The 25,112-nt window shown below is 36.6% G+C and overlaps 3 protein-coding genes across 3 annotated transcripts; all 3 read left to right on the top strand.

The window, feature by feature from the left end:
* The first annotated feature begins 756 nt into the window (after positions 1-756).
* On the top strand, positions 757-3,236 carry LOC119985445 (sedoheptulose-1,7-bisphosphatase, chloroplastic). The gene is made up of 8 exons (XM_038829770.1): positions 757-1,008; positions 1,133-1,252; positions 1,340-1,525; positions 1,806-1,887; positions 1,985-2,206; positions 2,401-2,501; positions 2,589-2,660; positions 2,789-3,236. The coding sequence occupies exons 1-8, from the start codon at positions 892-894 to the stop codon at positions 3,068-3,070; spliced, it is 1,182 nt and encodes a 393-aa protein (XP_038685698.1). The 5' UTR covers positions 757-891; the 3' UTR covers positions 3,071-3,236.
* A 1,681-nt stretch (positions 3,237-4,917) lies between these two features.
* LOC119985362 (laccase-4-like) lies at positions 4,918-7,349 on the top strand. The gene is made up of 6 exons (XM_038829682.1): positions 4,918-5,034; positions 5,116-5,267; positions 5,400-5,644; positions 5,752-5,880; positions 5,962-6,879; positions 7,003-7,349. The coding sequence occupies exons 1-6, from the start codon at positions 4,948-4,950 to the stop codon at positions 7,131-7,133; spliced, it is 1,662 nt and encodes a 553-aa protein (XP_038685610.1). The 5' UTR covers positions 4,918-4,947; the 3' UTR covers positions 7,134-7,349.
* An 8,897-nt stretch (positions 7,350-16,246) lies between these two features.
* Positions 16,247-17,972, top strand: LOC120016419 (transcription factor DIVARICATA-like). Its single transcript, XM_038869226.1, has 2 exons — positions 16,247-17,213; positions 17,359-17,972. The coding sequence occupies exons 1-2, from the start codon at positions 16,831-16,833 to the stop codon at positions 17,840-17,842; spliced, it is 867 nt and encodes a 288-aa protein (XP_038725154.1). The 5' UTR covers positions 16,247-16,830; the 3' UTR covers positions 17,843-17,972.
* Positions 17,973-25,112: the final 7,140 nt, after the last annotated feature.

Consider the following 25,112-nt stretch of genomic DNA (forward strand, 5'->3'; position numbering starts at 1 on the left):
ATGCCACCGGCACAGGCGTGACATATCTGAGAATCCAAGCACTTGTCTCCACATCCTTCACTTTCTCTTTTGAATCCATGAAAGTAGTCATTTTTGTTATTAGATCTGTTGTGGTATTGTGATTGAATTTGTTATGGGGATGATTGGATTTTAGTGGAGGTGAGGGAATTGTTTTGGGTGGTCGGTCGTTAGAAATAATGGCCGGACGAAGATTTTGGGCCTCGGGAGTGTTGGCAGTGGGTGAGGAAACTTCTTAAAATTTAAACCACAACAACAAAAAAATAGTTCAAATTGATTTTTGAATGTCACCTCAGAGATGGTCAAAATCTGCTCAAGTTATCAGCTCGGAGACCAAAAGTTGTATTAACCCGTCCTACATGGTAATTATAGTGTCTTTGTTCCATGGGTGTTTGTAAAGAAATTCTTTGAACATGAGAGTTGAACCACATCCCTTCCATTTGACAAGGGTTACCCTAATAACTTACCATATCAGTCCATTTGTTTTGTTGCCCACTTGGACAAAAGCTTGGATTTCAGATGGACCAAGAAGATCAAATAAAAAGAAAATCATTTCTTCCCTTTCAAAACTTTAATTGAAAGATAATGAAATGGCACATTCTTCTATATAAAATGGTGATATGAGACTGTTAAGAATGTAGAAAGCAACAAACTAGTTTTATATGATATATCTGTTAGAAGACTGGAGCCACATATATATGAGCGATGCAGGTTAACCACTTGGATCATCCTATCTATAACCACTACCCTCCACGTGGCATTACATGGTTAACTGCTTATCTGCTCTCAAACACCACCTCCATACCCAGAAGAAGAAGAAGAAAACAGCACTTGCTGCACTGACTTTGGTTTTCTGTAGCCAAAATTACAAGCATGGAGGCCAGCATCGCTTGTTGTGCTCGTGGGGCTCTTCTTCCCACCGTTTCTTCTCAGCATTCAAAAGCACTAATCTCTACGCCAAACATCTCTGCCTCCTTCACCTCCTCCAGGGTATGTGAATCACAACAAACATATATATATACACATATATCTATGCAATGGATGCTCACATTTGAATCAAAAATAACTTCCATATTTGTTGTCAAGAGTGACTGTGTGTAAATTTGGATGACAGAGTTTGAAATCAAGCTCACTTATGGGAGAACAATTGAGAGTGGTATCAAAGTCATCCCTCAAAGTTTCAAAGACAAAGAACTACTCTCTTGTAACCAAATGTGAAATTGGTGATAGTCTGGTAAGTTAATGAACATGGTTGAATTACTTCACAGTACTATATGTGATCCTATATATAGTATGTAATTTGGGTTTTATGTAATTGTAGGAAGAGTTTCTTTCAAAATCGACATCGGATAAGGGACTGATTAGGGTGATGATGTGCATGGGAGAAGCTCTGAGGACCATTGCATTCAAGGTCAGGACAGCTTCCTGTGGTGGAACAGCTTGTGCCAATTCCTTTGGAGATGAACAACTTGCTGTTGACATGCTTGCAGACAAGCTTCTCTTTGAGGTTAGATATCAGAACAAATAGTATCTATTCCTCCTCTTAATTGTGTACTTTTGGCTTGGATATGAGGAATGGTCGCTGCGATGAATTTGACAAAGAAGTGTTATATTTGTGATTGTATGCAACAATTGTTAGTATTAGCGGCTTGACTGTTGATGTCGAATGTAGTACGAAGAACTTTGTAACAATAGTATCTGAATGATATTTTCTTTGCCGGTTTGAACTAGTATTTGAAAAAAAAAAAGATTCTGAAATATATCATTGCCCGATTATTGATGCATAGGCCTTGACTTACTCACACTTCTGCAAATATGCTTGCTCCGAAGAAGTACCGGAACTCCAAGACATGGGAGGACCAGCAGAAGGTGTGCATTTGTTGTCATTTGCTTAGGGATAATCCAGAAGTTGAAACTAACAATGAATATTCAAATAATGCTGATGACATTATATAAACCTGAACAGGTGGATTCAGTGTTGCTTTTGATCCACTCGATGGATCCAGTATCGTCGACACAAACTTCACAGTTGGCACCATATTTGGGGTGTGGCCTGGAGACAAGTTGACTGGGATAACTGGAAGAGATCAAGTTGCTGCTGCCATGGGGATTTATGGTCCTCGCACTACTTATGTTCTTGCTCTTAAGGATGTTCCCGGCACCCATGAGTTCCTTCTCCTCGACGAAGGTATGTTGACGAGAACCAAACCATATTTCTTGTTCAGTATCAAGCAATGCACAAGAGATCATCCATTTTTTGAACAACTGCTATTTTCTATCGATTCAGCGCAACAAATGCTTCTTCTTTTTTTCTAATCTCAACTAGAAGGAGAATTGCCTTTCCTTTCTGTCTAAAAATTATTATCGTGATTCATTGGTCAGGAAAATGGCAACATGTTAAGGACACAACAGAGATTGGTGAAGGAAAAATGTTCTCCCCAGGAAATCTCCGAGCCACCTTTGACAATCCTGACTATGACAAGGTATGACATCATTAGATTTTTGTCTAATCTCTTAAACATTAAGCAGATTCATTACTGACTTCTTTGTATTTTTGGTTGTCTTAAAAGCTGATAAACTATTATGTAAAAGAGAAATACACATTGAGATACACTGGAGGAATGGTACCAGATGTCAACCAGGTATATCTAACTCTTACACTTAACCATGCCCTGTGTTTCAAGTCTCATGTCGGCTTGGCCTCGCAGAAACTAAATATTGAAGGTCTATCTCTAGACACTCTAACAGGACTCGTTACTTCAATTTGCAGATCATTGTAAAAGAGAAAGGTGTTTTCACAAATGTGATTTCACCAACCACAAAAGCCAAGCTGAGACTTTTATTCGAGGTGGCTCCGCTGGGATTTTTGATTGAGAAAGCTGGAGGTTACAGTAGCGATGGACATCAGTCGGTACTAGACAAGGTTATCAACAATCTTGATGACAGAACTCAAGTTGCGTATGGATCGAAGAATGAGATCATCCGGTTTGAAGAAACTCTATATGGATCGTCCAGGCTCAAAGCTGGAGAGCCAGTTGGTGCTGCTGTTTAAACAATAATGTTCGCTCTCCATGTCTTGTTTTTGTTTCTTTCGGTCGAGTTAAGCTGTCTTGTATACAGGAATGTATGATATAGCGTTTCACGTAAAATGCTCCACTCTCATGCTCTCAACCTTAATTTTGTGCCGAGATAAAAGTTTCTGCCAGTCTTGGCATATATTTGTTTTGAAATAATTTCTTTAAATACATATATTTAAATGAGTCCAGGATAAGTATTTATATGAACAAGGTTATGCAGAAATAAGAAAAATTACTGAAAAGTTTCATGTATATATTTGTAGATCCCTAAGAAGGTTAGTCTTGGAGTTGCCTCATTAAGACTCCCCTGTCTTGCTAATAGGACACTCCAAACTTGCATTGTTTCTATGGATTCCCTCACTACAACCTATGATGAATTCTACAAGAAAAAAAAAAATGGCATTCTAGTGCAAGATGATGATCATTCCAAGAGCAGCTCACAGCCAACTGTTTTACACTCGTTAAAGGGTAGAACTGTGCAGATTCTTGGCAACCCACAGAACTCAGATAATTAACATGGTATGCGTTCTGCTTACCCCCTATTTGCTATTCTCATTCATATTTGGTTTTATATGTTCATATTTTCTGCAGGCACTCGAAGTAGGACTGGAGAAATGGCGAAGCATGGTTGGAGTCGTAGTTAGCGCACCAATTGAGAAAGTATGGAACATATAGTCTCTCAAACTAAAAGGCTAAAAGAATGGACGCTAATGGTTGAAAGATGCACTGACTTAACCGGTAATGAAGGTGTTCCAGGCTAGGCTTCATGTTCCCTCAAGATGATGGAGACAGGTCATGGATAAAGGAGAGGGTGGTTTCCATGGACTCAGCATTGCATAGTTATGTTTACAGAATCGACGCAAAAGCAACATAGGATTAGACGGATAACTCATTAAAGCTAGACAAATATGGAGAAGACTCAACACTAGTTGAGTAGTCTTTTGAGATTAATCCCATGGAAGGTGCCTGTGAGCACAGCATCATTGATTACCTGGAATTTCTTTACAAATCTGGCATTAATAGGATTGAGGATGCCATAGAAGCTGCATCTAAGGAGGCTCGAGACAGTGTGTGAGATCAGAAGATTTGTCCTGTTTATGTCATCTTTGAATTAATTTGAAACTTGTGATATCGATTATGGTATAAATTTTACACTAGAGATGTTTTAAGAAGCAATATTATTACACTGGAGATGTTTTAAGAAGCAATTTTACAGTGTGTGATATCATAAGATTTATCTTAGTTTATTTATTAGATTCCATTCTGTAGTTGCAACTCTTCTGTTAACCTCCATACTCTTCTGGAAGACTTGGATAGAATAATAATACAGAATACATAATAATCCAGATGATTTTCAACGTACTTTTCAAAAAAACTCCAAGATCAAAAGTTTTCGATTGAAGCAACAAAACTATGCACAAGAAAATCATGTTTAAGGATTATAGAAAATGCAGCAGTCGCCACTGAACAAATGAAAGGAACAAACTGTTTGTCCTATATATGTTGATATGTACTTGTACCAATATAAGGCTTCAGGGGAGAGACTGAGAAAGAGATATGCAGCTGGGAAGTATGTTTCAATTCTTTTATCTGTTACATTCAATTGAAAATGGATACTGAAGATATTACTTTTTAGAGGTACAGATATCAGTACTTTGTGTAATATGCAAGAAATGAGAAGCTAAACTACATGGCTGCCATTCCTTATTCCACCTAACAAAGAAAAGTGACATTGCATCAAAGTTCAAAGGTTTACTTTTCTACCTTTATAAAAACTTAAAAGGTGGTCTGTCATAGCTATATCAGTACTAAGTTTCAAACAGAGAGAATTGGACGAGAGAGCGAGAGAGAAATGGGGTCTTGGATGCAGGTGATGCTGCTGGCGGCTCTTCTGTTGCCAGCATTTGTGGAGTCGAAGATTCATCATTACAAGTTCAGTGTAAGTACATTCTTTGGTACCTTTTGTTGCATTTTTTTCTACGTTGGTCTTATAAATTAAACTGGCTTAACTTATATGCAGGTGGTCATGAAGAACACAACAAAGCTTTGTCAAACAAAGCCCATTGTTACTGTCAATGGGAAGTTTCCAGGGCCAACTCTGTATGCAAGGGAAGATGATATTGTCATAGTAAGAGTCACCAATCATGTTAGCTATAACGTTACGATCCACTGGTGAGAAGTTCTGCAAACCATCAATACCCAACAATTAAATCTGCTTAAAATTGATTATCTCAGTACAAATTAGCTAGTTTAGTTCAAAAGCTACTGATCATGCATGCCAATATCATGTTATGGAACTTGCAGGCATGGAGTCAGGCAACTTAGGACAGGTTGGTCCGACGGGCCAGCATATGTCACACAATGCCCAATCCAGCCTGGACAAGACTATATCTACAACTTCACTCTCACTGGACAAAGAGGTACTCTTCTTTGGCACGCACACATTTCCTGGCTAAGAGCAACAATGCATGGTGCCATTGTCATCTTGCCTAAGCGAGGCGTCCCTTATCCATTTCCGAAACCTGATAAGGAAAAGATCATCATATTTGGTACGCGTAATCTTCATAACTTCAGCAATTTCAATTGAAAGATCATTTATCATGAGGTTACATTGAATTGCAGACATGAATTTAATTGATTTGAAAATTTTGTATAGCTGAGTGGTGGAAGGCAGATGTTGAAGCTGTTGTCAACCAGTATACGCAAACTGGAATGGCACCGAACATATCGGATGCACACACCATCAATGGCCACCCTGGACCTGTTCCTAATTGCTCTTCAAAGGGTAAAAAGTAGTAACAAATTAAAATGCAGAAGAAATTAAGAATCTTGTCTAAGTATCGATTTTCAAATCGAATTTCTGCAGGTTACACACTACATGTTGACAGTGGCAAGACCTACTTGCTCCGGATCATCAATGCAGCACTCAATGATGAACTATTTTTCAAGATTGCAGGACATAATCTAACTGTAGTTGAAGTTGATGCATCATACACTAAGCCCTTCCAAACTGACACAATCTTCATTGGTCCAGGCCAAACCACAAATGCCTTACTAACCGCGGATAAGGACACCGGAAAGTACTTGATTACAATCTCTCCATTCATGGACACCACAGTTGCTGTCAACAATTTAACCGCCTTCGCCTTTTTGCGCTACAAAGGCACCCCTGCCTTTCCTCCTACCACCCTAACCAGCACTCCACCTATAAATGCCACTGCCATAACAACAAAATTTATCAACTCTCTTCGAAGCCTTAATTCGGAACAATACCCTGCCAAAGTCCCAATAACAATAGATCACTCTTTGTTCTTCACAATCGCAGTTGGTGTTAATCCATGCGCAACCTGTGCCAATGGTAGCAGAGTTGTTGCAGATGTAAACAATGTCACGTTTATAATGCCTACAACAGCTCTTCTTCAAGCACATTATTACAACATAAGTGGAGTTTTCACCGATGACTTCCCGGCTAATCCGCCGATACCTTTCAATTATACTGGAAACCCACCATCTAATTTGGCTACTAATAATGGAACAAAGCTTTATAGAGTGTCTTATAATTCAACAGTTCAGGTTGTGATTCAGGGCACCAGTCTAATAGCTCCTGAGAACCATCCAACCCATCTCCATGGATTCAATTTCTTTCAAGTTGGTAAAGGAGTTGGGAATTTTGATCCGACAAAAGATCCAAAAAGTTTCAATCTTGTTGATCCTGTTGAGAGAAACACAATAGGAGTACCAACTGGTGGATGGACTGCAATCAGATTCAGGGCAGATAACCCAGGTAAGTCAAGATTCTTTTTCTTTTTGTCAAGTGTGTATATATATATATATATATAACACATAAGTATGTTCATTGTCTTTGAAAAAACAAAATAAAAAATTGGGTCTTGTTGCTTTGTTGTAGGGGTGTGGTTTTTCCATTGCCATTTGGAAGTACACACAACATGGGGACTGAAGATGCCATTTTTGGTGGAGAATGGAGAGGGACCAAATGAGTCAATTCTGCCTCCCCCTAAAGACCTTCCAAAGTGTTGAAGAGGGAGGGATCTTTATGCAGCGGCTTCTACTAGTTATGCAGGGATAAAGCCAAGATTCTTTGTGATGTGTGTGAGTTGAGGGGGGTGGGTGTGTGTCCTTTGTGGTGTGTTCAGGTTATTGTATGAGTTTCCTTTGCTTCTTATGAAAGCAACAAAGAAAACCAAAACACTTGGTGATCTAACAGAAAATTGAAGAAAAATTACAAGGAGAACAAATTGCACCATAAGACTTCCTCTTTTTCACCATAACTCACCATAATCAATTACAGGAACAACATAAGGCTGTTAAGCCTATTAGAAGAGTCCACAAGATCAAATTACAACCACACAAAGTATTAAGCTTGGTCAAGGTTCATGGTCAATGTTCAACAGTAACTTGACCAAGACTGACTTACTAACATGAACTAAACAACACTATCACTTAAACAAACTCCTCCTTGAGACTAAGCCCTGACATACCAAAGTAAACTTCTTAGAAATTCAAATTTGCCCAAAGACTTGCAATGCACTAGCTGAATGGCACCACGCTTTTGAGATTCTCTGACAAAATGAAATTTGACATTGATGTCCTTAGATCTACAATGTTGAACTGGATTATCAGCAATGGCAATGACAGATTTACTATCACGATTCACATCTCACCACAGTAGCATCACCTTGATCATGCCCCAAGTATGCCATAAACTTTCTCAACCAAACTATATGATTTGATGCAACAACAATAACTATATACTCTGCCTTTGCTGTAGATTGTGCTACAAACTCCTGCTTCTTGGAGTTCTTTGAAATAGCATCTGAACCAAGAGAAAACATAAAACCAGTTGTGCTCTTAAAATTTGTAGCATTATTAGCCTAATCACTATCCACATAGCCTTCAAGAACACCATGAACACCCTTAATAAAATGAATTCCAAGGTCAATAGAGCTTCTGAGGTAACTCAACACCCTTTTGACGCTCCATGGTGCACTTGACTTGGAGAACTCATGAACCTTGACAACTAGCTAGCTGGATACATCAAGTCAAACCTAGAAAATGCTTGAGTTGCTTTGATACACCTCCATTCCAAGAACATACTTCATTTCTCCTAGGTCTGACATCTCAAATTCTTGCATCATTTGAGCTTTAAAGACCTCTAGTGACTTTGGATTGCTTCTAGTCACCAAAAAATCCTCCACATATAAGGAGACAATCAAATTATCATCATCATTATTTCACGTACAATGTAGCGTCATTTTCACTTATCTTGAACCCTTGATTAAGTAGAAAATAATCAATCCTGCTATATCAAACTCTAGGAGCATATTTCAAGCCATAAAGAGCTTTGTTGAGCTTGAGTACCTTCTCTTGATTTCCTGCTACAACAAATCCTTCAAGCTAATCAACATAAACTTCCTCCTCCAGCACTCCATTTAGAAAAAGCACACTTTACATCTAAATGAAAGATTTTCCAACCATAGTATGTTGCTAGAGCAATGAGGGGCCTCACTGTGTCATGTCTAGCAATAGGAGCAAAAGTGTTTGAAGAATCTAACCTTGGTTGCTATACATAACCCTTCACCGTAAGTTTGACCTTGTGTTTAAACACTGAGCCATTTGATATAGCTTACTTTTATATACTCACTTGACCCCAATAATATTTCTATCACTAGATTTTTAAGTGAGCTTCCAGGTTACTGATAGGTATGATAATACCTATTGTTTTTGGTAGAAATATCCCCCTCTTAAGCTTTCTTTTGATAAATAATGAGTGTATTTATGTGTTGATTTGTATTTTGATAGGTTGATTGCGGTTTGGATGAAAAGCGACGGAAAATGGGCTGAATTGAAGGAAATGTCCACCGACCTTCGTGTGTTCAAATAGTCATAACTTTCTGTCATGTTATTGGAATCGTGTGAAATAAAAGGCATTGGAAACTAGACATCTCAAGCTTTCCGTAGAAGCTAAAATCAGGCAAATCGGAGGTCATATGGAGAAGTTATGGTCAGTTGAATTGTGGGACTAGGCGTAACGCGCCTAGGCGTGTTCGCGCCTAGGCGCACCATTGTGCACGCCCAGAATCATTTATGCACGCCCAGTCCAGAGAGATTGACTTGAAATTGAAGTGGTGCACGCCTAGGATTGCGCCTAGGCGTGCGCCTGGGCGTGCGCCTGGGCGTGCGCCTAGGCGTGAATTCAACACGCCTAGGCGCACAAAGCAATTTTCTGGGATGTTTTAATTCGCGAATTGCCCGAGTCGCAGGAACTTTTTGGGACTTCAAACTAATTTTCTGGAGAGCGAAACCAGAGGGGGAAGGCGACTCTTGGAGCTAGGAGGAGAGATTCTTCAGCTCAACTTGGATTTACTCAACTAATTGGGTTTATTCATGATTTTCTCATCTCTCCTCTTGTGTTTTTCTCTCATTATGTGTAACTAAACTTCTTTTGCCAAGGCTAGGTTGAAGCCTTGGGTTTGATGACTTTGTTTATGACTTGATTTACATATATATGAGTTGATTTGGGTATAAATCTTGTGTTTCTATGTTTGATTGCAATTTCTTCATGCTTGTAGTGTTTGGCCAACACTTTAGGTTTTTGGATGAAATTGTTTGGAGAATTTGCTTAGACAATAATATGTCAAGTAGATTATGCTTCTTGAAACACTTGATTATGAATGTGTCTCCCTTTAATTAGGTGACAATTTGTATGAATTCTAATCTCTATAGAACTCCATGAATTCCTATGCATGTTTAGACCAATAAGATGGCTAGAATGTATTTAGGAATATCCGACCTAGACCAATAAGATGGCTAGTAATCGATTTTAGGGAGATTTGGCTTAAGTGCGCTAAAACCGACTTAGGTACGGATTCGTTATGCCCGAATTAGCAAATATGTGTGTGAATTTGTGTCATTGCAAGTCATTTCCCAAGGGGGATTCCAAAGCCTTGGTGTTCATCTCATTCATCTCATTTGCATTAGTTGCATCTTTATTCTAAGTAAATACCAAAAACACTTTGCTATTTGCTTGTTTTAGTTTAATTACCCAACCAAACAATCTTGAGTTGAACTTTACTTTTGTTTGCATTGTCCATACGTACATACAAATATACATTTGGATTAGATATAACACCGTCCCTGTGGATTCGACCCTTGCTCATCATTGTGCTGTAGTCGCCGACTAGTACACTTGCTAGTAAGGTTAATTTAGACCCAACAGTTACATTTTTCTCAATCATTTCCAACTCCTTCATAGCATGCCCCCACTTTTTATGCTTGGCAACTTCAGCATAGCTAGAAGGTTCCACAATAGCAACATGACATTGCTCATAGACTTCTCCCAAAGACTTCATCTTCTTGGTAGATGATTCATCATCATCATCAACACTATCATGATGTAAACTAGTGACTGAATCACTGCTACTATTTGCTTTTGATAGGTGCTATAACCTTGAGCTTTTCTCAATCTTCAGATTTTCCCAATCCCAATAGACTTATCCATCCACCAATACATCCTTGCTCACTATTCATCCACTAATACATCTTTGCTCACTGTTTATTTTCTCAGTTTGCAGATTTTAGACTCTATAACCCTTGGATTTTGATACATAACCCAAGAAAATTCTCAAATCAGATTTTTGGTCCAACTTCATTCTTTTGACAAAAGGAACATGAGAATAACAAATAGATCCAAAGACCTTTAGATGCCTAGCTGAAGGTTTGATCCTCAACCAAGCTTCAGTCGGTGCCATCTCCTTCTTGGGCCTTATAGGAAGTCGATTTAGAAGATACACAGTAATATACACTACTTCTGTCCAAAATTGCTCTCAAAGTTTCTTTTTTGCAAGTATACACCTTGTCATCTCCATTACAATTTCGTTCTGCCTTTTAGATGCTCCATTTTGCTAAGGTGTATATAGCTCACTATCAATTGGTGAGCAATCCTCATATCTTCACCAAATTGATCAAATTCATTTTATGTATATACTCTTTCCCATTATCTAATCATATGCTTTTGATCTAAGAAGCATCGATAGGTGATAACGTGTGACTAGTTTATCTAACAAGATTGCCATGTGTCATTCCTTCAATGGCTCACATGATTCTCCCAATAGAAGAAGTCTTGTAGTGACAATGTGTACGATAAAAAACAAGCTCAAGTTCCAACACAACGTTCGAATCAGATTGACAAGCAATGACTATTTTGATCATTTGCTTTCATTAACAATTGTAGAAGACCTTCATAAGAACATCTCTACTACTTTTTCTCTTTAGATCAGCCGTACTTTGCTAAATACTAACGTATTCCAGCCGTATCCTATTTTTTTTAAAAATTTAGGTATGACACTACGCACCCGCACCCCAAACGCACTCAGTGTGGGTGCCTTGGGGATATTGTCGTACTAGTGCTTCCTAGCTTTTGATCTTCTCATTTTGAGCTTCAACCATATTCTTAAACTTCTTGAACACTCAGACCACCTAAGCTTTACTGGAGATAAAGTAAACTCAAGAAGTCTTACTAAAGTCATCTATAACTAGAAAAATACTGTTTTGACTCAATGAGGGAACACTCATTGGTCCATCACATCAATGTGGATAAGTTACAGCTTCTCACTAGCTCTCCATGCTAAATTCACTGGAAATGATTGCCTATGTTGCTTCCCAAACTGACATAAACCAAAGACTTCATCATTGACATGTGTCTTGGGGAAAGGACTGCCTATGTTGCTTCTCTAATAGTTTTAGAATCCTTCATCTTCAACATTTCAAATTCCCTCTTCAGAGTCAACGACCTCTATTGTCTAACCCTAGTGCTTCCCTGGAACTCCTCCTGCAATTTACCCTAAGCATTCTTGGCCATTTTGATATCAATTATTCTAGGAAAAATCGTCTCATCAATTGCAGAGTGCAAAAAGATAAGAGCTTTGAAATTTTCAGCTTCAAATCATTATGATGCATGAGTTCTTGAATTATAGGATTATCTAGTAGTGAGAAAGGGTCATACCCATCCTCTATCAAATGCCATAAACCATTAGCCATAAAGAAGGACTCCATCCATAGTATGGCTGATGGTTTATGGCAAAGGATGTTTTGATCGTCTAGATTTGAAATCGTCTTTCCACATACATATTATGTACGGATAATGTCTGCGTTCATCCTGTTTATCCTCGACTCCGCCCCTACAGAAGCCTTGTGCACGAAAGTTGTTTACATTTTTTTCCCTTCGCGAGATAAATGGTCGAAACCCATGCTTCCAAGTCCTAACACCACTGATTCTCCATAGTATGATTCTTTATCCATGGATTTAATTGCAAGAGAGATAACCTTGGCTTTTTTAATCTTTTTTTTTTAATTCAATTTTTTATTTGTTCAAGATTTGTCATGTAGTTAATAGGATTTGTTTTAATTTAGTGTTTGGACACAAAAATAGCTATTAAAACAAGTACATCTGTTATATAAAGGCTTCAATGTCATTTGTCGCTACACTAATAGTTGCTCTCAATAATTTTGCAGAAAGAACAATGTGAGTCTCTTATTTGAATGAATGTAATGAGTGGAATAGGTTAGCGATGGTGGAAGAGGCAAAGGACGTTTTGTTGGTTCAGATTTGAAATTTTTGTATTTCAAACGACTAATAATTGATAAAATTAAAAGAGTGGGGCTCAACCAAAAATTGTTGGCTAGGTGTCATCAATTCACTGGAGCATGTGCACCGCATCATATGATGATGGTGCATAGCACCCCCACCCAATATTTTCTTCAAAAATAGAGTAATTTAAGGGGTTTTTATCTATAAGAATAAAACTTAAAAGTTGTATTCCAACAAGGACAATCCAAAAAATTTTTTAGAAAAAACGACAAAGCCTACCAACTTACCAAAATACCTTCCCTCTTTCTTCTTCTTCCTTGCGCCACCATATCGGAAGTTGGCCGTCCGACCATCATTTTTGACGAACAAACTACCAAAATGAAGCTCTAGGTTAGCTCGATCAAAGCCCAGTCATCACCAACAGTAGAAAATCACTTGAGTCACCGAAAAAACTTCATGAAATCACGGCCATCGGTTGAAAAAGAGCTAGATCAGACCAATACGCCCAACGTCGGCAACCATCAATACCTCCAATCAACTCCACAAACCAAGGCGCATCACCTTTGAGGTTTTATTGATTTTTCAAACTTTTTTTCCATCTAAAATCAGATTTGAATCTACAGATATTATATATATTTCGTATATGATATTATATCTGTTTTGTATCTGTCAATATTATATATGTTTTGTATATGTCAATATTCTTCTGAAATCGAATCTGAATCTGTAGATATTATATCTGTTCTGATATGTTATCTGTTTTGGTCATTTGAAACTTCAAACAGATAACATTTCATTAAGGACAGATAATTTTTTAAGAAAATAGATAACATTTAGCAAGACAGATAACATTATGACATATATCAAATTAATCGAAACACATAACATATCACCTGCAGTCTGCAGATCTCGCATCAGAACCAAAAAACCACGAAAATCACCACAGAAAGTTTCGAAAATAATGATGTGATGACAGATCGAAGGAAAACAACAAGATCTACAAGTCTCGTGGTGAGTATGAGTAGATCTAGTTCGAACACAACAAAAATTCGGATGCAAAATCACTAAAAATGCCATAGAACTCTCAAATAAGTCACGAGGAGTGGAGACGAAGCTTTCGACAGCGAAGACAAAACTTTCGGTGGAGGTCCAAGATGAATCATGTGCAGGAGACGTGTCATGTTTGAAGATGAAGATAAGAGTATTTTAGACAATAAACCATATATTTTGACCTTTTGTCTTTCTTGAAATATTAGTTCAAACTATATGCACTTTATGGAATAAGACTTTTACGAGTGTCGTTATTAGAACAAAACTTTTTAATGATGGACTTATCCTTAATTTTTTCATAATTTAATCAAGAGTATAATTTATCGGTAGCACTACACGTCCATAAAGAATCCATCCATAAACTTACATAACTGATGTGGCATGCCACATATGCAAGCTGACATGGCAATTTTTTAAAAAAAAGAAATGCAACCTAATTTCACTTGTAAATAGGTGTGACAGAGACATAATTTCGAATTTCGAGAACCCTCACCTCCCAAATCTGCTTGATGAAGCTTGAAATCCACCGCCCAGATCTAAAATCCGTGCTTCGCGAGCGATTCAACTTCAAATCGGAGGCAACATTGAAGAGAATATTTTGACAATCCATACTTGTTCAAGAGACCTACGCGAGAAATCTAGTTATCTTCAACCCATGAACCAGTAACAACTTTCTTGGTTCAAAGAAGCAAGTTTATGGAAAACAATTACATTGCGTTGTTCTATGGATACTATTTTGAGCATTTACAGATTTGCATGTTAGTGTGATGACGTTTTTCTTATTAATAGGTTTTTGAAATCAAATATTTGTGTGATTTTGATTTCCTAAAAATTATATATGAATATTTGAACATTCTGATTTTGCTTGGTGCAATCAAAATGATATAATTACATTGTCTAGTTGCAAATAGCATAACTAAATATCATTTTTCGATTGGGACATCATACTAAAACACTTTTTTTCCATTTTGGACGACTTAAACAAACTTGACAGTGGTTTATTACATTGTCAAATTAGACAAAGTAACTATTTACACTGTCCAATTGTGACAGTGTAATAAGACACTGTCTCCACTTGAGACAAAACATCCCAAAAACATTGTCTAGTTGCAAATATTGTAATTAAATATCATTTTTTAATTGAGTCATCGTATTAATGACACTTTCTCCATTCTGGACAATGCAAACAAATTTGATAGTGGTTTATTACATTGTCAAATTAGAAAATGTAACTAGTTACACTGTCCATGTAATTAATTACACTGTCAAATGTAATAAGCCACTCGTGAGTAAAGTTGACAGTGTTGTTTTATTTTGTTTGGCAGAGACTTATTACACTTTATATATAAATGTTACTCAGTCAATATAATAAGGCACTTGTGCATAAAATTGACATTGATGGCTTAATAAGCTTGGCAGGATCTTATTACACTTTGAATATAATTAATTACACTATCAATGTAATAAGCCACTGGTGAGTAAACTTGACGTTGGTCTTTTACAAGGTGTTTGATGGTTGTCAAGCGTTTAGTTTTAGTGCGAATGAATGTTTGATTCTAATGCTTAAATAGCAAATATTGTCAGTATTTATAAGTTTTATCAGCTAACTCAACACGAATCATCAAACGTTTACATACGAAAAAACAAGTGAGAATTGCATATACCACTTTGGTAAAAATGGGACTGTATACCATTTTGTAGGAATTAAACTAAACTACTGTCTACCAAATAAACGATATTGTTAGACTAAAATTGCTTTGGTAAACTATTAGAACTCTATGGACAGACTTCGCGTATAGCCCTATTGACAAAGCCAGTCAGGCTCACAATCGGTTCAATTTCCCGTGATCGATCAAGTGAGGGTGTTTGATTGCAGCGACAGTGATTGCCGAGTCTCTCTATGCTTGAGTGGTCTATTGAACAGCAACATCGAAATTTATTTTTGCTAGTGGCGGCTTCTGTAATTTCATGGATCCATTGGTTTGGCCTGCACCACCACGATCGAATCATCTAAGAAGCATGTGGATTCAAGTCAGAGTGGCAAAGCAGCCCAACGACCGTTTACAAGATCGCAACATGATTATGCTCAAACGCGTTCTCCATGACTTGCTCTCGGACGTTGCAACCGATAAAGCTAGATCGTGTGATGACCTGCGGCTACAATGTGAGAGAAAAGTAAAAGAGCTGCAAAAGTAAAAAAGGAAGCTTGAGGAGAGAGGAAAAGAGAACTGCAAGAGTAAAAAAGAGGAGAGAGAAGCAGGAAAAACATATCTAGCTTTTTTTATTTTTTTAATTGAATCTAGGTGGCATGCTGAGTTGGATAGCCACTTAAATTATGTAAATTTATGGATGGTAAAATTATGGACATAAATCATTTTCGATAATTTATTAACGATAAATTAGATATCTCCAAATTAAAGATATTTGACCTCAACAAATTTTTCGTTCTTTTACGAATACATATTTTTATAAAGAATCCTTTTGACTGTTTATCCTTTATTCTCTCTCAAACAATTTTTAGCTCATCCCTCGCAACCACACTGAATTTCAAAACACTATTGTTTTTAGATTCACCTTCCTAGATCCTCGCAACTCAATCCAGCTTTCTATATCCTTAAGATAATCAGTGTATACATAAACAGACCTTACGCTGTAAATATGTTCAATCTTTATCACCTTTCCACTCTTTCTGATTATCCTTGATGTTGGTTTTCCCTCTATACCTTACTTCCTTTGTGGGTTTCGCAGTTTATTACTGTCTATGTGCTGACACTCTGATTTGGGTTTTGATTATGTTCTCTATTGGGGTATTATACTTGTGTGAACGATTTTTCATTCTCTTTTCACGATTGTCAAAAGTTGGGTCTTTATTGGATTCTCTTTAGTTTATGCCTGTTGAGAAAAACCAGATTCTTGATTCCCCTCTTAACTGATTCCAAAATTTTTTGCGACTTTTTTGAAAGTAGACATAAAAGGCTCGCTATCTCTCTATATATATACACTCTATATGCCTTTGTTCCTCTTACTTTGGAGTTTATGAACTTCTGAGTCATTGTTGCATATTAGCAAATTTAAATCATGGAGACTCTATACTCATCTCCATACATGTCCGACACTGGTTGGTTTAGCCAGAGCACAGAGTGGACTAGAGAAGAGAACAAGAAGTTTGAGAGTGCTTTGGCTATATATGATGAGCATACTCCGGATAGATGGCTTAAGATAGCCGCAATGATTCCGGGGAAAACAGTTTTTGATGTGAGGAAGCAGTATAGGGAGCTCGAAGATGATGTTAGTGATATTGAAGCAGGCCGTGTCCCGATTCCCGGTTATCTTAGCTCATCTTTGACATGGGAGTTGGTTAGTCCGGACAATTGTGATGTGTATAGGAAGAGGTCTTTGGCAGTCAAGACTTCGGATCAGGAAAGGAAGAAAGGAGTTCCATGGACTGAAGAAGAGCACAGGTGAATCCCCTTCAAAACACTTGAACCTTTCTTTGTTTCATTGCTCTTTCTATTTGTGTTGCCTACAATTTGGTACTTTTTTATTTTCTATGTTAAGTGTATCATTGGTTTCATGGAATATTGATTGATTGATTGTGGGTTGCAGGCAGTTTCTGATGGGATTGCTGAAGTATGGTAAAGGGGATTGGAGAAACATATCGCGGAATTTCGTAGTCTCAAAGACTCCAACTCAAGTGGCAAGCCATGCCCAGAAATACTTCATAAGGCAGCAGCTTTCAGGAGTGAAAGATAAGAGGAGACCAAGTATTCATGACATCACCACAATCAATCTCACAAACACAACCCTGATGGATCACAACAATAATTCATTTGATCAGTCTAATGCGCTTTACTTCCAGCAGAAGCCGACTGGCACCAACAAAATCAGTCTTGAATATTGGAGTCACAAAAATGATGAAGCAGTCATGGTTCTGGATTCATCTGACGATGACCTGTTCGTGTCATCTCGCTATGAATCTGCTGCAAATAGCCTTATATTGCAGGGGCAGAGTCTCTATGGCAATGCTGGTATAGACTCCCAGAATTTGGCTTTTCATATGCCATCTAGGAGGTATCGTATTCGCGGATGAGCAAGCAGTTGTTGTACTCAAATGGGTTGAACTGCTGAATCTGATCATGTTTAGTACAATTCCCATGTTTGTGCCTTTTTCATTATGTGATTACCTAAATGAGAAAATCTGCAAGTCACATTGCTTCTCTTGTTCTGCGCAACAAACAAATGGATTCATGTTACACCTAGGATTCCAATGTCTGAAACGACATTTACATCGTAAGAATCTTGACCATGGAGATATATTTACGCGCTAAAAACTCGTTCACACATCTCTAAAAGCATGGCAACAGCAAATGAACAAGAGAAAATTTGTCTGTCTTTGGTTCCAAATTTCTGACCAGATGTTCCAATATCAGCCTTTCCTTTCAATCAGTTCAAGAAATTTCGAGACATTGTCGCGTGTTCAATCGAGTCTTGTCTTTTCTACTAATCCATACTTAAAAAACACTCCAAATGATGGTTTATTCAAAGCTAAATTCAAGAAGGATCACAAGTAGTGCCAGAAAAGCAATATTTTCAGATATTCCCCAAAAGCAAAGAATTAATGATAATGAAGTTGCTGATCAATTTGGTCTTTTTCATAAGGTAAATTAATCAAAACTAAAGAAAGCTTATGCTTATACAGGTGGATTGATTATACAATCATCGGTGTACAATTCCGCATCACCAGATGATGATGTGGCCAAGCCAGAAGCTGAGTCAGTAGGCACTCCTTTCTTTCTTTTGCTGATATTCCATAGTTTCTGATTGCTTTGCTTTAAGGCACTCCCTCTGTGGCCAACCTTAACTTTATTCCCTAGATATGGCCAAGTTGACCAAAGAAGCTTCATCACCATCACTTCACTACTCAGTAGATTCTGAGTTTGCATTCCACTTGTATTCAATGAGCATCGATCTCTTGCTTTCATTCCATCGTATAACTCAGAAAGATCCACGTAACAATGTTAATGTCATGTACAAATTTTCTATTCTAGTACTTTTTTTCAAGCCAATCCAATTTGACCTTTTTTTTTTGTTTAATATTAGTTTCTTTTTCTGCCAACCCTAGTTGTCAATGGTGGCATGACTTTCAATAGGGAAATGTATTAGCTTTCTTTCTGCTAGTTTCCAGAAACATCATGCCTTTCTTTCTGTTCTGTGATAGTTTATTTGACAAACCCTAAAACAATAAAAAGAAAAGAAAAGAAAAGGAAAAGTGGATTGTTACTGTGCTTAGATTTTGTATCATTATGTACTCTGTTACTCTGATGAAAATCCAGTGCTGCGCCATTAGTCCCACCATATTTTTGGCAAATTCCACCATTTGAGATCCCAAATGGGTCTTTTAATGTTTTATGAACATTTTTAATAATTTCGTGTTTTTGTGTTTTTCATTATAGTAGAGTTGTACGTAGTAGTCGGTCTTAGAGCTCATTATCTTTTGTATTTTAATAAATTAATCAAACCTTGAGAGTGTTTCCTCTCTACTGTGAGGTGAGTCTAGCTTTAAAATTATTAAGGTTAAGAAATTGAAATCTTGGGATGTTGAGCTGTTGTTTACTTTGTAAGAATACAATCATGGTTCTTTAGTGTTCAAAGGTGCTTCAAGGATTCCTTTTCTGGGTTTTTGAAGTTTTTTTTTTTTAGCATTAATGCTTCTACTAAAAAGTGTGGATTTGATGATGATGATGATGATCATGATAGCAAAAGTGTTTGGCATTTGACAGCTGAAATAAGCATAACATTGTTTTCATTATTGTGCTGATGACACTGTGTTTGTTTTCTTTCAGCAGCCTTTGCTGCTGTTCAACTATATATACATCATCAAAACCCACCAATATTACTTTACACACATCATTTTCCACACCAACCATCAACCATTCAAAACAAAACCCATATATAAAAGCAATATCATCCTGATTAAACCTTTTTTTGTTTTTGGGGTAAGTGAGATAATTACCAGCTATATAATACAATTGAATTGGGAGCAGTCTTTCTGCAAGTTGCATACGAAAGCATTCCTGCTCCTTTATTCAACTTTTTATCAAACCTTTGAGAAGCTAGTTCACACCATTTTTGCTTTTGGCTATATATATATATATATATATATATAGTGCCTTTTATTGCTTGAACAAAAATCTCCCTGACAAAGCAAGATATGTTCTTGGCTTTACGACAGCCTCTTCATTGGCTTATTAAAGGATGATCTTGCGTCAGCACTTTATGATCAGATCATGATAGGATAAACATCGACCGACGAAATATGACCATTGTATACGAGTTAGAGTTCTAAGGTGCCCGACAGTAATATAATGATGAATAGAGTGTCGAATCCACGAAAATTGTATCGAAACTCGTTAAGTATCGATTGTGACTAATTTTAAATCCTATTTGAATAATCAAACAGTTGAAAATTGACAAATTAATCTAAAACAATAAGCTAGAAAATAAAACGCAAAACATGATATATTGATGAATTCAAGCAATAAAAGGCACTAGCGCATCTAATTTCACAATCATCAATCCTATCCAATTCATTTAGTATGTTCATCATAATTATTCTCAATGTTGACAATCGACTTTCTCTTATTTATTCAATACTCCATTCCTGGTCACATCAAAAGTATTCTTATTATCAACCCCTGTTATTCCTAACATTCGAATTCCGATATCAAGAACCCATTAAAAACTATGAAAAATCAAGTAACAACCATACAAATCATACTCCTACATTCCTGTGAAATATGCAACCTATGATATCTATTACAAGAAGTGGCCTCGATACCGACCTTAAAATTCGTTCAGTGGTCTCGATCCTGCTCGAGCTTTCCTTCTCTGTCAACTTTGTACTTTGACTCAAGAAACATCTTTTTCACCAATTCTCAACTAAATAGCTTGAAAATAAAAAATAAAGAGAACTTAGGCAAAAATCATGGTTAACTCAAATCAAAATAGACAAAAGCAGGTATAGATTTGAGGTATAAAAATATGTAAATTAGCACTTAGTTTTTACTCGTTCTCGAGTAAAACAGAGGGCACAAGAAAATTAGGTTCAAACAAGAGTTTGCAAACCAAATTGAAAAGCGAGTTAGAAAACAAAATTGCAATTCTTCATGAATCTTAGAAAATCATACCACTCAACTAAAATAAAAAATAGTTTACTCCAACTCCCAACTCAAAGATTCCAATATAAACAGAATCAAATACAGTCATATCCATTTCAAAACTAAGCAGTAGTCCAACCATCACATAACTCTTAATTCCAATTTCAAACCTCACAGACAATTTACATAAAATAAAAAATCATACCAAAGTTGGCTAAGTGTTTCTCTCAAGTGTATGTGAGTGACATAATGTAATCAAGAAAACAAAATTCTCACATACTTTGATCAAAGAAGGTTCATGAACAAAAATCAAAACATGATCTCACGAATGGATACTATTTACAAAGAATGAACACTTAGTTAACTCCTCACAATCAAACCAGACCATTCTCAAGATCACGTAATAAGACTTTTTAAGTTTGTAACGTAAGGCTAAGAGGAGTGGGGGTAAAAGAAAGAAAACGAGAATACAAAAATGTAGAGAACCAATATATAGGATAAACATTCAAATTCTTTCCCACAATTTTTGAACTCCCGTACTTCATCTCAAACTTCAGCCACTTTGAATCTTAAATCTCCTTACACTCGAACACAATTGTTTCTTTTTTCAACCTTTTTTCCTTTTTTTTTCTTTTCTTTTTTTCAACAAATCACCGATCATATTTTGGAATCCCAAAATTACCACTATCGCATTATAATAACGATTATGCATAGGGTTGATCCAAAAATGGCCTACTTTTCTCTCCTAAGAACAATATTCCATCGTTTTTGATTGCTCTGCTTTACGGCCCCCTTTGTGTCAACCTTAACTTTATGCACTCAATATGGCCAAGTTGACCAAAGGAGCTTCATCACCACCACTTAGTATATGCTTAGTTTACATTCCACTTGTATACAATGAGCATCTATTGCTTTCATTCGATCGTATGATTTGGAAAGATCTACGTAACAATGTTAATGTGATCTACAATTTTTCTAGTCAACTTGGCATTTTTTGTTTGATATTTGTCTCTTTCTGCCAACCCCACTTGTGAATGATGGCATGACTTTCAACTTGTGAATGATGGCATGACTTTCAATGGGGAAATGTAGTAGCCTTCTTTTTGCTAGTATCTTCTGTTCTGTGATTTAGTTTATTTGGCAAACCATAAAACAAGGGGAAAAAAAAAAAAACAAGAGGATTGTAACTGTGCTTAGATTTTTGTACGGAAAATGACATATTAGTACATACTATATGAAAGTTGGACACTTAGGTCAAAGAAAAAAACACTTTGCCATATAAGTACCTCTTTTCCACATAAGTACCTATTTTAAAAATTGATAATTACATAATCCCACATTTGCCCTTCTTTTTCAATAGGAATGGATATAAAAAAATACATAGATTTAACACACATACTCTTCATCTCCACCATTGTCACGTTTGTCTCCATCTCCACCATCGCCACTGCCACCGTCACCACCACCGTCCCCCATCTTCTTGTTCACATTTGCCCTTCTTGTTCAATAGGAATAGTAGATCGATCATATAGCTCGCATGGGCCTTGTTGAGAAGATAGCCTAGGCCGTGAACCTGTGGGCTCGATAGTATGGCTCGCATGGGCCTTTCTGAGGAGATAGCCTAGCTCGTGGGCTTGTGGACTCGACTGTATGACTCACATGGGCTTTGTTGAAAATATAGCCCAGGTAGTGGGTCTGTGGGCTCGGCATTTTTAGATGGGACTCAAGTAGTTCCACACTCAAGTGATCCTAATTTGCAACTGTAGAAGTAGGCAAACAACCTGAATGCTTTGATAAAATCATGGATCACAACTGTGTATCCTCAAATATACTGATGAGCATCTCAAGCTGAAAGACAGTAACAGAGCTTTGGCTAGACCTGAAGAATATGTACTCAGCCATAAATGACACAATAATATATGAAAATTTCAGGGAATTGTCCAACATCAATGAAGGCAATCAAACAATCACTGACTACTATTCAAGAATTAAAATTAGACTTACTCATCATGAAAGTGTGTTGAATGTTGTCTTGTGTGTTCTTATATTTACATTTAACTTGATATCATTTATAGTAAATTAACTGAAATTAACAGATATGTAGTGACTTCCACTAAAAATGAATGTAAACTGCAGGAAATGCATATTTTGAAGAAAATTGGCATGGATGTGATAGATAAATGACTTTACATATTCAAACCACAACAAAGAAGCTTTAGAGCTTATACTAGTTCAGTAAATATTGTTGTTAGTGATAAAATTAATATGGCACATGAGATTAATTAGGACATCCATCTGAAAATGTACCCAAACTTTTTCCTATGATTTTGGAAGAAAAATCTCATGAATGTATTGAATGCTTATTAGGACAAAAAAGAAGCCATTTTTATTTAAGTACTAACAAATCAGCAGCTTGTTTTGACTTGAATTATATAGATATCTGGGGTCTCAACTCTACAGTTTCAGTGGAAGGTTATAAATATTTCTTAACTGTGGTTGATGACTACACTAGGATGTTTTGAGTATATCAAAAGCTTTACAAGTGATGTGAAAACACAGTTTGATAAAAATCAAAATTTGATCTAGAAGGTACTCCATATGTTTTTCTAGGAACAATGGTAGAGACCCCCAAAATTTCCTCAAATCTATGTGGCATTAAAATAGTCATTGATTAAAAACACACATTTAGGGTCCACTTCACATCCAACACTCCACATCAAATGGAGGTCTTTTAGGGATCATTTTTTAGGGATCTTAAGCATTATTCTTTTTCTAGGTCATCCATTAGGCACAAAAAGTTATATAAACTACCAAGTACACATAAAACTTTACATTTAGGGAAGTATTTTTTAAAGGAAACTGAATTTCTTTCTAAAATAATTGTAGTAGCCAAAAAAAAAAAAAAAAACAGACAGACAAGTTCAAATCAGAGATTGGAGGAGGGATACTCTTTCAGGAGAAAATTTGTCAACATGTCGAGACACGGACTGCCTGAACAGCGACCGGAGTCCAGACAGCGCTCATTATCGTTGTCAACAAACTCGCAAACAATGTTAGCGTTGAAAAGACATGTGGCCGATAGATGGTTTTGTTGCTACTGGGCAGATCACCCTCAGAGAGCGATAGAGGATGTTAGGAGAGAGAGACAAAAGTTCTAGACTGAACGAGGTGATGACCTGGCAATATTTTTAAGGGTTAATTAACAATAAGTCTGTCAAAACAAATTTTTATTCCAATAAAAACACTCTTTTTTTTTTAATACCGTAAGGTCGATACGAACTTAAAACATGACAAAAAATTTAAAAAAAGATTTATTGACTAAGTTACCATTAACCCTTATTTGCAAGATAGAAATGTGTTTCTAACATCAGTGTCATCGGATACATTTTTGGAGATTCGAATGTTCCATGGGTCAAATCGAAGCTCGAAGTTTACATATCAGAGTCGTATTTCTGATGTCATTATGTTCGATGCCAACGTGTTCGGACAGGCATAACTCACTCATTTGAATTCTGATTGAGACGATCTTTGTAGCATCCCAAGACTTCAAGCTCTAAGATCCACATAATTGTGTCCAATACATTTTTGAAGATTTGAACATTTTGGAGATCAAATCGAGACTCCAAATTTATGCATCGGGACTGTGAATCTTATAGACACAATTCCGCACTAAGTTTATCTGAATTATTTACACTAAGTTTATATATACTAAGTTTATCCGCAATATCTATTGCGATTTTGTTATAGTTATTATATATTGAAATTTATTTTCACTAAATTTATTTGTACTATTTATCTGAATTAGTTTATCTATATTTATCTGTTTTGGTTTGAGGTAATACAACTTTTGGTCACTAAAAAATTTGTCAATTTTCAACTCAATCACCGAATGTTTAAATATTACAACTTAAGAACCCAAATTGAAAATTGTTCCAATCTGCACACACGGATAGATTTCTCACTATTCAGATAAATTCCTTATATTGGTCTTTTATGCCACATCAACGATTTTACTGCACGTGTGTGTCTATTGGAACAATTTTCAACTTTCAGTTTGAAAGTTTGAAAGTTCGAAAATTCGATGGCCAAGTTGGATCTAGTCAACCTCTTTCAATGACCAAAAATTACATTACCCTATTTTAATTTTGCTATGATTAGTATATATTGAAATTTATCTGCAGTAGATTTTCTATAGTATCTGTT

The sequence above is a fragment of the Tripterygium wilfordii genome, chromosome 1 (assembly GCF_013401445.1).
Source record: "Tripterygium wilfordii isolate XIE 37 chromosome 1, ASM1340144v1, whole genome shotgun sequence".
NCBI lineage: Eukaryota > Viridiplantae > Streptophyta > Magnoliopsida > Celastrales > Celastraceae > Tripterygium > Tripterygium wilfordii.